General features: G+C 34.1%; 1 protein-coding gene across 3 annotated transcripts; it reads left to right on the forward strand.

Annotated features, from left to right (window-relative positions):
- Positions 1-3,850: 3,850 nt before the first annotated feature.
- On the forward strand, positions 3,851-9,566 carry LOC113700852 (pentatricopeptide repeat-containing protein At5g59600-like). 3 transcript variants are annotated; one of them, XM_027221288.2, is made up of 3 exons: positions 3,851-5,767; positions 7,083-7,465; positions 8,792-9,566. In XM_027221288.2, exon 1 carries the CDS (start codon positions 4,117-4,119, stop codon positions 5,695-5,697), a length of 1,581 nt encoding a protein of 526 aa, XP_027077089.1. In that variant the 5' UTR covers positions 3,851-4,116; the 3' UTR covers positions 5,698-5,767; positions 7,083-7,465; positions 8,792-9,566. The 3 variants fall into 3 exon arrangements, with proteins under 3 accessions (XP_027077089.1, XP_027077093.1, XP_071909422.1); XM_027221292.2 differs by having other exon boundaries at positions 8,929-9,566; XM_072053321.1 differs by having other exon boundaries at positions 7,083-7,461.
- Positions 9,567-14,866: the final 5,300 nt, after the last annotated feature.

The raw sequence follows: 14,866 nt of genomic DNA on the forward strand, positions 1-14,866 counted from the left end.
CTAAGACAGAGAACTACAAGTCTCATGATGACATCAACAACTAGTTCGTGCATTTTCAAGGTCAAATCATGCAATCTCAAAGACGACAGAAAACTATCCACAAAACAGGGCATTTGACAGTCAGGGGTATTTCTATCATTTCATATGCTATAGTACTCCGATTGAGCTGAAATTTTTTTTCCAACTATATAACACCATTTTCTACAACTTTCATGTTTTGAGCTAAACCTAAATCAACCTGCATCATGGCTGAATGGAACCGGTCGGAACAGGGCAATCTAAAAACTCAAACCTGAAATTTAGTGAATTCAGAGTGTAAACTTCACATTTCTAGCTTGAACCACTACTACAACTTCCTATACAAGAGTATATACACCATATACTATCTAAACAACAAGAAATATAAGTGAACAATTCAAAACCCTAACTCACAAATCCACAACCACAATCATCAAAATCACTTAAGTAGGTATCACAAGCCAAGAATACAAGTTATTACATAACTTAAGCAAGATTAAGAGAAAGAAATAGGATGAGCAGCCACACTACCTCAATAAAATGCTTGCAAGAGATATCCTTCACCTCTCCTTGAAAAATTTTAGCTCCCCAAGCTTCCTAAACCCCAATTTAGAAGTTAATCGATTTAGATTTCTTGATTTCTCACTCAAACAAGCTAAGCTCAAGATGGAAATGGAAAATTCTTTCTCTTGTTTTCTCCCTCAAAGCTCACGGCTGGAATGGCTGAAATGAAGAACAATTTAAGTGATTTTTTGTGATAAATATGGAAGAAATTGGTTGGTCAACAACCTTAGGATGATCGCCACTTGTCGCCATGAGATGAACTTTCAAATTTTTTCTTTTTTCCTTGTTTTTCTAGTCAATAATTTCGGCCATCAAGAGCTGAGTAAGGGGCTGATATTTTGCACTAATATCAATGATGTTTTATGGTAGGAAAGTGGTGGCCAAATGGTGTGTTCAATCGGTAATGAACGATACCCATCGGCTCAAGCCGATTTTTCTTAAATAGCGTATACTAGGGTTTTAACTTATAATTCACTAACTTATTATTATTACTTCTCATCACATACTTAATATCATCTAAAACTCACTCTTAATCACTAAATTTAATCTACACTCCGTATCGAATAGTCACACTACAAAAAGGCGTAAAAATCTTAGTTTACCCTAACGATGAATGAAAAGGGAAAACTCTTAATTCTATTCTTTATTCCAACCATTAGGGATGTAAATGAGTAGTATAGCTATTATAAGGTAATAGATTCCAAATAAAATGAAATTTTAAGAAAAATATGAGAGATTTCACAACTCCATAGATTACAATTAGGGTTTTGAGTAAAATATGAGGGATTTAAGAAAAAAGTAAAACTAGGGTTTTGAGTACAAGTAGTGTTTCGAGTCTTTAGAACAAAATAATGTTTTAAAACAAAAATAAAATAAAGAAACCGTAATATCCTCTTTAAGACTAGAAACAACATTATCCTAAAAGTCGGGGTATCACAATACGACTTTATTATATATATATATATGATTATGATACACCCCAGCCATTTGTGTGTCAAATTTGGTCATTGAAACTTAATCGCAAAGTGATGGTTCTTTGATGAAGGAATCAATAATTATAATTTCTTCAAGCTGCAAAGTCACTTCCTCAAAAAGTAAGAGAGAAAAAAGAACATTGGTGTTGTATTATTTTAGTGTTTGTATGTGGTGCAACTCAAATAGAAGAACCCGTGTGTGGAATTTAAGATGACATAAATTCATAATAGCTAGTTTGGAGCAACATTTGTAGAGCATTATTCTCAAAAGCTCATTTAGTGAAAAGTATTTTGGTTGTTAAACTTAGTGTTTTTTCTCACATTTATTACAGCAAAAATTAACATATAATTGAAATATAGGCCTCGAGGAGCTATTAAGGTTTTTACCCCCTTTGCAAGGATTAAATTGATATCTTGTTAGTAATTGTCAACACTTAATAATTTCTTATGGATTTCAGTCTTAGATTATAATGAAACTCAAAAAGACTAAAACTCTATGGAGACTTAATGATTTAACAGAAAGGAGATATGAACCTCAATATTGATGATGCTGTGGGGATGAATTCTTCGGAGGGAGATTTAACTGATTTCTTGATTTTTGTAGCTTGATTAACAGTTGAAGAAGCGACAGAAACGCAGCAAAAAGTTTGTTCTAAGCAAGGCTCCAAAAGATATTATTTTTTGTGAAGAAGCCAATTGTGCACATAGAGTTATTTTTGGTGAAGAAGCCACTCGTTTGATTAGTACTATTATAATCATTTTGGGAGAATTAAGTAGAAAGACTGTAATCATGTAGGACTCAAAAAGATCAAATTAGATTATGATTATGATTATGAGTTGGAAAGGCAGCCCATATGATTTATTATCCTTTAAGGGCCTTAAAGTGGAATTGGTGCACCTTGAGGACCCTATTTATACAGCTTAAGGAGATTTGGTCATGTTTAGTTAAAGACGTTAAAGAAAGGCGCTTATTGGAAGACAACTCAATTTATTTTTAGTTCATTTTTATTACTTTTATTTAGGTTTCATGTTTTCTACACATTTTATTTTGGTTTTATTATTTTGGCGGACCTAGCGTTCAAACGACGAAGATGGATACTCAGCATCCACACATGGCTTTGAGTTAGCGGTTCACTCCATTCGTATCTCCACTAGCACCGGATGTGCATGCCACGCTAGCTACACACTTTCTTGCGCCTGGAGAATATGTCATGCCGCCGCCGCCCTCGCCGCCTATTGGTGTACAGGGCACGCCATCACTACAGTTTCCGCCCTTTGCCATATTGCCAATGCCCTTGCCATAGATTCATGGATTTGAGGCATAATTTCCATCCTCGTCACATTTACCTCCATATGGGTATGCTTCCATGGCATCAGCCTCTTCTTCATATGCCGAATTACACCCAATATTCGGTTTCCTTAGTGGAACGGGAGGTACTATTTCTTCTCTGAAACTTCCTGATTATTACAATCTCGAACAGCCAACGGTCATCCCACCACTGACCAATCTTCATCTGCATCCGGACAGTTTCCATCAGGAGATTTTTTCACCTTTCATTTCAGGAACGATTACGCTAGCAGTGATACTGCTGATTCGTCCCCAGAAGACGACTTTGACCATGATGGTGCTTCCAGGGATGATGAGCCCCCTTTTGATTGTTCAAATCATCCTGGTGTCCTTCGTGAACATCAGAGGCAACAACCAAGAAGATTTTGCTGCTCGTCCATAACGCAGGGTGATCAAGGCAAGGGCCATAGGCATCCTAAGCATTGACTTAATCATTTGTTGGACGTGTTTCTTAATTTTATCATCCGAATGGTAGTTTCCTTATTTTTAGATTTCATCATTTTACATTATTGTATTTTATTTCTTTTCTATCTTTTTTTGCTTTTTTTTTCCATCTCAAGTACAACAATTTTTTATCTTTCTAAATACAAATAATATAATTAATTATGTTAATAATTTCAATTACTTAAACCCTGAACCCTAAACACTAAACCCTAAATTCTAAATGGTAAACTCTAAGCCCTAAAACCCTAAATCCTAAAGCCCTATTTGTTGGTTTAATTGATATGGCTTGATGGATTAAACCAAAAAAAAATATTTGTTGGCCAACTATTGGCTACCATGCTAACTAAACCCAGTAGCTTTGGTCGTCTTTTTTGAAAAAAAAAAGTGTGAGACACATTCCGTGCTTAGTCAACATGATAAGTATGGTATAAAAAGATGCATTTGTCGGAGCAATATTTCATTGAATTTTTTCCCAGATATAATATAAGGAATTAGCCTATTTGAAAGGCAATTTGGGCACTTCCAAATTATAAAGCTGCAAAGGGTGTTTTCACAGATGAAAGGCCTGCAACTTGACAGGTGCTCAGGTGATTGAACTATCGTGCAAAAAATCGAAAGTTCAAGGTAGCAAGTGCGACAATTAACAGCATGGGGTGTAAAGCGACAAGAAAACATAGTTCAGGGTTACAGAATACAATTAACCCGACAAAATTTTAAGCATTTCTCCGACCTTAGTGCTCCCCCGCCCTTGGTTTCAAAAGGAAAACCATGGCCTTAACAACCAAATTTAGTTACTTGACTCCATACAAATTCAGTCTACTCTTAAAAGAGTGCATAAAGGCCAAAGCAATTGAATCATGTAAGCGGATTCATGCTTTGATGCTGACTTCATCCGTTAACTGGAACAGCTTTTCACTGGGCTCAAAACTCACAGGAGTTTATGCAAGTTGTGGTGATTTTGGTTCTGCTAAGTTACTCTTTCAAGAAACCCAAAACCCAAGTGTATTCGCATATAATTGGATGATTTCAGCCTTAACTTTTCATGGGCACCATGAAGAAGCCCTTGGTTACTTTACCTTGCTGCAAGAATCAAAAAATTTTTGTCCAAATAGTTATACGTTTTCTTCTGTGTTGAAAGCTTGTCTTGGCTTGATGGATGTGAATGTAGGGAAGGAAGTTCATAGTTTGATCTGTAAAATGGCCTATGATGTGGATGTTTCAGTGGGCAATGCCTTAATAGATGTGTATGGCAAATGTGGACATATATGGGATGCTCGCATGACGTTTGATGAAATGACTAAGAGAGACGTTGCATCATGGACATCAATGATCTGTGGGTACTTTAGTGCGGGAAAATTTGAAGAATCAGTTACTTTGTTTGAAAGGATGAGGCTTGAAGGTGTAGAACCAAATGATTTCACGTGGAATGCGATGATTGCGGGGTATGCTAGGAGAGCAGATTGTGACAAAGCGTTTATGTTCTTCACTAGGATGCGTGAAGAAAGGTTGATTCCCGATTTGGTTACTTGGAATGCAATGATTTCGGGCTTTGTTCAGAGCCAAAGAGCTGGTGAAGCTTTTAAGTTGTTTCAGGATATGCTGTGTAGTGGTATCATGCCTAATCAAGTGACTTTCACTGGGCTACTTCCTGCTTGTGGGTTAATTGGTTCAATCCATAGAGGGAGAGAGATTCATGGTTTCATATGTAGAATGGAGATGGATGTTAATGCCTTTGTTGCTACTGCTCTCATTGACGTATACTCAAAATGTGGGAGTATGAGAGATGCTTGGAACGTTTTCAACTCAATTTCCTGCAAGAACATTGCTTCATGGAATGCCATGATTAGATGTTATGGGAACAATGGTATGGTGGACTTGGCAGTTGAGCTGTTCCTGAGAATGCAAGATGAAGGTATACAAGCGAATGAAGTTACTTTCACTTCTATTCTTTCGTCTTGTAGCCATGGAGGTTTGGTGGACAAAGGTTTGGGGATTTTTAAATTGATGAAAGAACAGTATGGAATTGAAGCAAGCCAAGAGCATTATTCTTCTGTTGTTGACCTTCTCTGTCGTTCTGGGAGATTGGAGGAGGCTTATGACACAGTTAAAGAAATGCCAATTGAAGCTTCAGAGTCAATTGTAGGTGCTTTCCTGAATGGGTGTATGGTACATGAAAGAAAAGATCTTGCTGAAAGGATGGTTGAGGATGTGATATTGAAGAAACCTGGAGGTTTTGTAACACTTTCAAATATATATGCAGCTGAGGGAGACTGGACACAGGTTGAGAATGTCAGGATGTTAATGAAGGATAAGAGGGTCCTTAAGATGGCTGGATCAAGTAGCTTTTAAAGATAGCAAATTTGTGGAATCAGGACTGACAAGACGATATTGGAATTAGAACCTGACAAAGTCTGTGACGGTAAGAAAACTCTACCATGTGCACAAGTTTTAATCTGGATAAATTTACAAAGCATTCAGTTCACTATTTTGAAGACCAGATATGAAAAATTTATTGTTTCTGGTAACCAGGTTCTCTTGGATATAGTTTAGCTTTTTGGAGTAGCCAATAATCTTTTTGCTTTGAGTCATTCATCTTCTTGCCCCATCAAAGTGCTGAAGCGGATAATCTAGTTAGCTTGTTTCTGATGAATATGGTGGTAATTGTAACTGGAATTGAAAAGTTTTTTTTTTTTCCTTTGCTCATTAATCTGTTCAAAACACAGCTCCAGAAAAATTGTATTTGAAGTAAAGATTGGTTATACATCATATGGTTTCCTTCTGTCTCTTTTTCCAACTTTTTGCTTTTCTTTTTTAAATTTTTTCTAGCAGGGGAGGGGTGGGGTTTAAGAAGCGGAGAGGATCAACTTTTTGCTTGACCTAGTTAAAATTTAAATTTCTTCTTAGCGATTTAAAGTAGGTATCATCATCTTGCAATCCTGGTCTTTTTTCACTTATCATTGTGCAGCATATGTACTAAAGAAACTTATCTCAGTTGGGAACCAATTAGCAATTAGTAGAGAGGGTCAAGATCTTGTTTTTAGATGCTTGGGAGACTGATTTGGGACTTAGTTTCTTTATAAAATGTGTAATGCAGGAGCCAACTATTATGTAAACTTCAAAGCTGAATTTATGAGAACTGAACTGGGTAAATTCATCCTAAAGTTTATAGTTGTGACTAAGCTGGTGCAGAGCTAATTAATCACTGGATCAAGATCAACAAGATTGCTGGCAACATTTTGCCAGAAACAGTGGCAAACTTTGGGAAATTAATCTTATGTGCTTGCCAGTTTAACTAAATGATAATATGCTCCAACTCCCATTCCATCCCCTCAACTTCTAGATCTCTAGAAAATGCTTAAGAAAACCAAAATGAGAGAAATAATCATTTAGCTGATGAGTCTACTTATTTCTTGTAGCAGGGGATATTGCATACTTGACATCCAAGCTAGAAGATTAATGTTAAACTGAGCAAGTTCTATGAGCACATCTGTAATGATGTTGGATACCTAGAATAATTACATATAAGCTGAGTGAATGGGCAAGAAGTTAGTGACCTGCTAAAATTAATGTACAACAGTCCAACTACTTAGGATATAAAATGTTTGATAAACTAAGCTTTTTGCAGCTGTCTTTTGGTCTAAGATGGTAAAATATGAGATTTCACCTGAAACTTTAACTGTTCATAAATGTACATATCTTTGCTAATAAGAAATCCCTTTACTGTGCTGTTGCAGAACCTTCAATGCAATCCAAGATATGCTCTCTCTGGAGATTGAATCCTACAGGTTCAGGATTTGCCACTGTGGATTTTCTGCTATTGTTCTAGTGTTCGTGTGCAGACTATTCAGAGGAGCTTATATGGTTGCAATGCATCTCACAGAGATTACGTTTTTGATGGATTAACCTGAAGCAAGGTTTCATACAGTTACACGGAGGGTCTTCATTTGCAGATGGTGAAGTTTATCCATACTTGCAGATAATTTGCTCCTGCTTGAAATACTTTAATATTTGCTAATCAGAAATTCAGACCCATGCACAAATGAGAATAGGGACAAACATGAAGCTGTGATAGCGTTGTGCCAAAGAGTTGCCATGAAGCAAGCCTGACAGAAGGCAGGTATCTATTCATGTGGTCGAGAAAGCTGATATCTAATTATGGCGTGGCTCAATTTTAATAAATATTTTTCTAGATTGCTTAAATAAAAGATAACAGTAGTTATTAAATTATTTCTTGAATCTTTCTAATCCATGCAAATTTTCATGGAAGGTTGCATACCCATGCTTAGAGATCTTTGATTGCTGCACAATCTGTTCAGCTAGAATACAGATCGCTAATTGGATTGCAGTATTATCTCAATATGTACACAAAAGTGTCATTTTTCTTTGTTTTACTATTTTAATGTTCTATATACTTAAGCTGGAGAAAAAAAAGAAAAAAAAATTAAGATAAAAAAAGGCTGGAGAAGAATTTCTATAGGAAATGACAAACAAATTCATTGAACAAAAGTTTCTAGCTATTGATATTTTTAATTGCCCTGGATTTTTATCACATGTTCTAGAATTCGTCTCAAAGCTTGAATTCATGAAAATGAATGCTACTGAAGTAGCTGGTGGATTAAATATAATATGGTCAACCTTGAATTCAGAATTAAAAGCTTTCTTTCTTATTTTTCATTCCCGGTTTAATACATAACTGAAGTACTGTCTGAGGTTCAGATAGAAAATTGCATTATATTCTCCTTTAAAATCTTTTAACTAGATTTTGCTGAGTTTATTCAAACTTACTGCCGCTTGGTGAGTTACAAGTTAAAGTTGCTTACCTCGATATTCTCATTTAGCTTGGTTAATTATACGAGTCATAGGGAGCAGGCCGCTACATGCCCTGTTATCTTTGCAAGATTGTAACTTGTTTATCTGTGAGTTTGAAAGTTATTGATTACCTGGTTTACTTAGGTTAATGACCAGGTCCACATCAGCTACGTTGCTGAACTATTAGATAAGGTGAAACATATCCGACAACGTTAAATGTTGGTGCCTATGAGTTTAAAAGTTTGCCCCTCTTCTTTGTCCCCCAGCCAGAATCCCCCCCCCCCCCTCTCCTCCCTCCTCCAACAAATGATGAAAAAGTGGGAGAAAATGCTGAGGATGTCAAAGAAAAAGAAACAAGATACATCAATGCCAAAATTCCATACATATTTAAAAAATTAAGTTGCAGAAGCAATTTTATAGTATAGCCCAAGGAAGCATTTGCATGTTACCCTCTTGACATGTTAAAGCCAATTTGAAGATACTAGCAACTTATCATGTGAAAATCTTTTGTAAACTATGCTTGTATAGTTTGTATTCTTGCCTAAAGATGCTAAAGTTTCACTTTTCATTTGAAACTATTGCCATTCAGATGTATTTGCTTTTGTATTTACATGAAATTCATTGTATTGGACAGTTACAGAACCTTCAAATCATCTTAACATTGCTTTCTCTGGAGATTGGCTCTAGGGAGTCCAGATTTTTTTTCCCCATTCACGGCATGCAATTCTGGAGTGAAAGCTATGTGACATCCCAATTCTCATAATTTCTTAGGGATTAGTTTCACGAGTGGATAAAAGAGAAGGTTTATGCAGTTGCAGAGGGGACGTTGATTTGCAGATGATGAAGTTCAGCTGTATCTTGAAGACAATAAATGAACTGCTTCTGTTTGAAATAAGTTTATTAGCTTCCAAAGTACAGAACCATGCTCAAGGTGGAACTCCTGATACCATTATGGCAAAGATTTGATAGAAGTTCAGCCTTATCTGGCAGATAATAAACGAATTGCTTCTTGTTGGAGTAAGTTTGTTCGTATAGAATCATGCGCAAGGAGGAATAGAGGTGGAACTCCTGACAAGTGATACCATTAGGAAAAAATCTGCACAAAATGCAGCACAAAAACAAGCAGACGAGATCTGAGATACAAGTATATACAATGGTATAACTTGTGCAGGTTAGCTTATATGCTTTAAGATTTTAAAGAAAAGAACTAAATGCTGCTGCTTTACTGGATCTCACCAGTGATTTTTGTCCCTACGAATTTAGAATTCCAATTTTATGTTTCAAAGTTTTCATTCTTTTTTTTTGTTGGGCTGCGATGAATATAGTTCATTATATTTGTCTTGCGGGTGCTGTATCTACAATATTCAGGTGTATTATTTTGTAAATAGTAGATAAGTATGTTTTAATGCTAGCGTCATGCCCCAAATCCGAGTCTCTAGACTTAATGTGGCACGCCATACTCGTGAGATCTTACTCCCACAAATACAAGGTTTCATGAACATAACTTTAAAAAAAATTCACTAAAATTTAAAACTTAAAATTAATAAAGAAATACATACTTTTCATTTAATATATTTGCTAAACACCTTACTCGGTACTCTTAGAGTTTAAACCTTTGTCTATTTACCTCTCTCTTATCTTTTAAACATACCCGATTTTGCCTTCTTGATCTATAAGAAAAATGAAGAAAACATAGGTTGAACAATGTATGTTCAGCAAATAGCGCACTTATTCAGTTGCCAGATCATATTGCTGTTTATACCATATATTTGCAAATTTGATCACGCAATCCCACATGCATGTATCAATTTGAAAACCTTTGGCATCGTTTCATATATTATAAATACATATTTCATTGAGAAGTGAGTGGCATGAGCAAAAGTGGTCTCTATCCAATATAGTACTCGTTCCCGCAGGCTGTAGAGATGGACCTCGTCAAATGTGATATAAAAACATGTGACCTGACATGATCATATTTATCGAAAATTCATGTAAATCATATAACATGTCAATCATATCATCTCATTTTATAAAACATAGCTCATAAACAACTACAAGTAATATCCAACTTATGAGTATTCAGCTCAGAGATTAACCTTTCTCAAAGGGCACTAGATCAAACATTTTTTTTATCTTTATTTTTTCTACTCATATATAGGTCAACGATTGGGCATACGGCCACAATTGACCATCTATAATCGATTAAGCATTTTTCCTAATTTTTATTTGATCATCATAACATGATAGGATTATACCTCCTATCGTCTATTCCATAACTGTTCAGAGTTTTTCATAACTCAAATTGATTTCACACATCACGTGCATCTTTCTTTCATTTCATGATAACATACTACTCAATTCATATTTCATAGCATAGCAAAGTACTTCAAATAAGTATACACAATTCATTTTACATATAATAAAGTAAGATGTTCATGTGAGAAAATTCATATTTAGCATTTCGAAAAACATAGAAGGGTATGCATCAGCTACCTCAAATTGCTCGTTTGAAGAGGTTCTTAGCATGTCCTTTGACTTACTTTAAACCTATAACAAAAAACATATATACTTTAGAAAAAATTTTATATACACTGTCAATGTATACACTATTACGGTTGAATAGATAATACATGAACAAATTTTAAATTTTAAATTCAAATTTTGCACATTAAAATTCAATTTTTGCATATATGTTATATATCTAATAGTGATAGTCACTGACAGTGTATATAAGATTAATCCTATACTTTAATTAGTTCACTTATCCTTAAAGTCCCTAATCCTATCTTAAATAACCTTAAAAAAAATATGTTTGGACATCCTTTAAGTGTACTTGAATAGTTTTCCAAAATAGAAGATTTCATGTTTTGGAAAGTTTTCCTTTTTAGAAAGTGCCATAATTTGGTTACCCATGAAATAAGTATTATTTATTTATTCATTTGCTTTTGTAGAGATGGCCTATATTAATTTAGGTCAAATTTGAATTTGAGGTATGGATCTAGACTTAAGTCCATCATGAAATACAATTCTTTATATTCAAGTTTGGATTTAGAAACAATCTTGAACTTTTGATATTGTTATTAGGTTTATTTGTCAAAATAGGTTATTATAATAAAATTTGGACTTTCAAACTTGCTCAAAGAATGTGTGTAAAAAATTGGGCCTAAGATCCTAGGATCGAGTGTGAGGCCCACATTAAAAATACTACACTTTTAATTTTTAAGGTCTGTGAAATAAGTCTACTACATTTATTTGGAAAAATTTAGTATGTACAATAAGTCATTCAGTTCAATTAAATTATCTAGCCCATTACTGGTTTTGTTCAAAAGAAGTGATAATAATTAAACCAAAGCCCAAATTCCCTTCGGTCCACACGTTAAAATCAACTGTTAGCCCAATTAAATGACCGAACCTGAGACCACCTGGACCAACTCCTTTTACAACAATCTAACCCATTTAAGTTTGATCCACTTTCCCAAATTTGGCCCCTTTTCACCTAATAACCCGACCCATTACCTAGGGAGTAAAAGATTATGCTGTTTCACAGCTAGTGTATTGAAAATGCAATCACTTTTCATGAATGTTTGCCTGCTTCTGGCACAATGAATTCCTTTGGTATTCAAGTATTTGTGTAGTTTTAGAAAATCTAAAATATGGTTGGAAATTAAAAGCTCATTTTGATTTATATTTTTTGAAGTTTTTGTAGAAAAATATACTGTAACAATTTGATATATATGAGATAAAAAGGTAATTGGAATATGTGTTCACGGAAAATGAAATTTTTTTTGGGAAAATGAAAAGTGACAATCCAAACAAGGTCTAAGATAATTGAAGGATAAGGAACTTTTATATATTTCCTTCGAAAAATTTCTAATGTTTTATCAAAAAATTCCTTAAGTAAACTTTGTTTCTTTTTTTTTTTTCAATTTTTATTCCTTAAATGTAAAACTCAAACTAGTGATATACGCCAAATATTTGTGTAAGAATGGGTGTAAAGTATCATTCAGTAAATAATTAGACCAATTTGTATCAATACAGTATCATTGACATTTTCTTTGTTCAGTCGACAAAGTGTATATAAGATGCCAAAGTCAAATTGCAAGTCTACAGCTAAAGACTTTGTACCTTTTTCGATTCTCATACAAATTTGGGAAAATTAAGGTAGAAATATTTAGCACAAGAGAAGTTTATTAGTTCTAGTGAAATTTAAGGACTTTTAACTCGTATGAATTTGAGGAGTTACCCGGTTTATTGATAAAAAGAAAGAATAAATAAACCTAGGAAAAATAACATCGTCGACTCTATATTTTATGTTAATTACAAATCTTCCTATTATAATTGCTCCGCAGTATTATCATCCTCAAATGCATTCTCGCCCAAACTAGCAAAACAAAACCTGCTTGAAAAACCAATTCAGTTGAGTTTAATTAAATATCAAAGATGGCATTCTGATTTATTTTTTTTATATTTTGTCTCAAACCAACCTCTTTGAGACACTTGACTACTGTCTGTTTCAGGAAAAAAATTATAATCTATAAACTGTAAACATTAGACAAACTAGGTAGACAATACTTGGGAAAATATGTTTGGCCTAGGAGTGACTAAGATGATCAGATTCTTTAATGTTCTAAACATGTCCATATAATTAATATAAGGTTTATTTTAAACTTTGGGATAGATCATAATTGGCCTTAGCTTTTAACCTAAGTGTATAGAATAGAAGAACCATTAATATAAAATGATGGATATGGTTGATCGACATATTTATTATTATACTTACTAAAGTTTGGATTACAAAATTTTATGCTGTCAAAAAAAAAAAGAAAGCTGAAGTTTGGCATCATGATCTAATATAACGCGTACTAGGTGAAGTGGATTGTCAAGATACTATCATTATAGCTTACATCATGTAAGTTCCATGAAGAAAATGGTTTTGATGTTTTACTCTGTACTCGCAATTTGAAATTTAACTTGGCATCAAAATATAATTCCTCGAAAACATTCCTTTTACCTTAACTGTTAGATACTTGAAAAATTAAATACATCCATTCCCAGAAGTTAACATTTTTATTTTGCTGCAACTGCATCAATATTAAACTACTTTTGAAGAAAAACCCAATTGAGTTTTGGGTGAAGGGGTACAAGACAAATTCTCTCCTAGTTTATATTTATTTATTTTTTGTGTTTAGATAGCAAAATAGATATTAAAATTTGACACTTACAAGTCGGAAGGTATGATTTGATCACTCTTAAATGATACCAATAAACTAATTCAGTACCACCTAAAAGTTTTCTATAATTGTGCTATGCTACAAAAACAGGTGTGTTAAAATTCCAACTTATGAGTCTATGTCACCATTTTTTTTTTCTGTGTGTTATTTTTGTTTTCCATTTTCCAAAGGGAAGATGCCACTCTTATTTCTTGTACTAGCTCCGTGAGATGAGACTCATTAAATAGTACAAAAGAGTCACACACACACACAGTCCTTATAAGCCACTCTTTTTTCTTTCCTTTTTTTTTGTAATATGACATATGATTGATAAAAAGAGGATTGCAAATATAAAAAGGTGACTAGAAACGTATTTATGAAATTTGTAAACAATTTTTTCCCAAATAATAACATATGAAAACAAACAAGCACAAATTATAATGTTACAGCAATTTTTGGTAAAATGCCAACATTGTCCCTTGCAAACTTTTATATTGATGGTATTTTCTAGTTTGAGTAGGAGGGATGATATTGGCATTTTAATATATAACTTTTTAGCGTAAGGTGTGGTGTGTGGTTACATAATAGGGTTAATTTCACTTTCCATCCCTTAACTATGTTTAGATTGTAGTTTGCATTCTAAACTATTAATTTCAGCACTTAACTGCCTTTGACTTACTAATTTTTGCAATTTCCTACAATTGACCAAACTCCAGCAAATAAAAACAGAGTCGGCCGGCCATAGATTGATAGAAATACCCTTTTATTCCTTGCAATACTCTTTTCCTTCCACCAGAAACTCATCCAGCTCTTATACTTTCAAACTTTCTCAAACCAACAATAAGTACCAAATGCAAGTTATCTCTTTCCCATCACATTGACAATGGTTTCTAGTCATGGAACGATCACTTTGCCCTAACATCGCGCGTTAATTATTGCCATCACCATGGTCATATCCTCAATACCGACCACCCGAGCCACCACTTCTCCTGCGGTAGTAGTTGCATCATGCCATTAGATTATCAAAGAATCAATTACTCTCAACCCTAATCGAGCCAGATGCCTTGTACTCTATTAACCCTCCTCAGATATGGGGTTAAAAAGTCGCTATCACGTTCTTAATCCCCATTCAAATTATGAGTTTTTCTAGAATTAAGGATGGCAATTTCTAGGCCTTTTCTTGTTGCCAACCAGGTTGAACATAAAAAATTAGTGCCTAACGTTCCAATTGATTCCTTTTTTTTTAAAAAAAAAAAATTGTCTTTGACAGAAAATCTAACCTTTAAGAGAGATAGAGAAATAAGCTTTTGAGAGATGATGAGTTTTGCTAAAAAAACGAAAAGATTGGAAAAGTTGAGTTTTGTTGAGATACTGAATTACCGATAAAATAACGAAGAGACATGGTGGAGTGAAGAAGAATTATAGAGCGAGACTTACTTTTGCGGGGTATTTTAGGCAGTTAGCCAAGATTATTGAAGATATATGGATCGCATGATCAT

Source organism: Coffea arabica, chromosome 1e, assembly GCF_036785885.1.
Source record: "Coffea arabica cultivar ET-39 chromosome 1e, Coffea Arabica ET-39 HiFi, whole genome shotgun sequence".
NCBI classification, from domain to species: domain Eukaryota; kingdom Viridiplantae; phylum Streptophyta; class Magnoliopsida; order Gentianales; family Rubiaceae; genus Coffea; species Coffea arabica.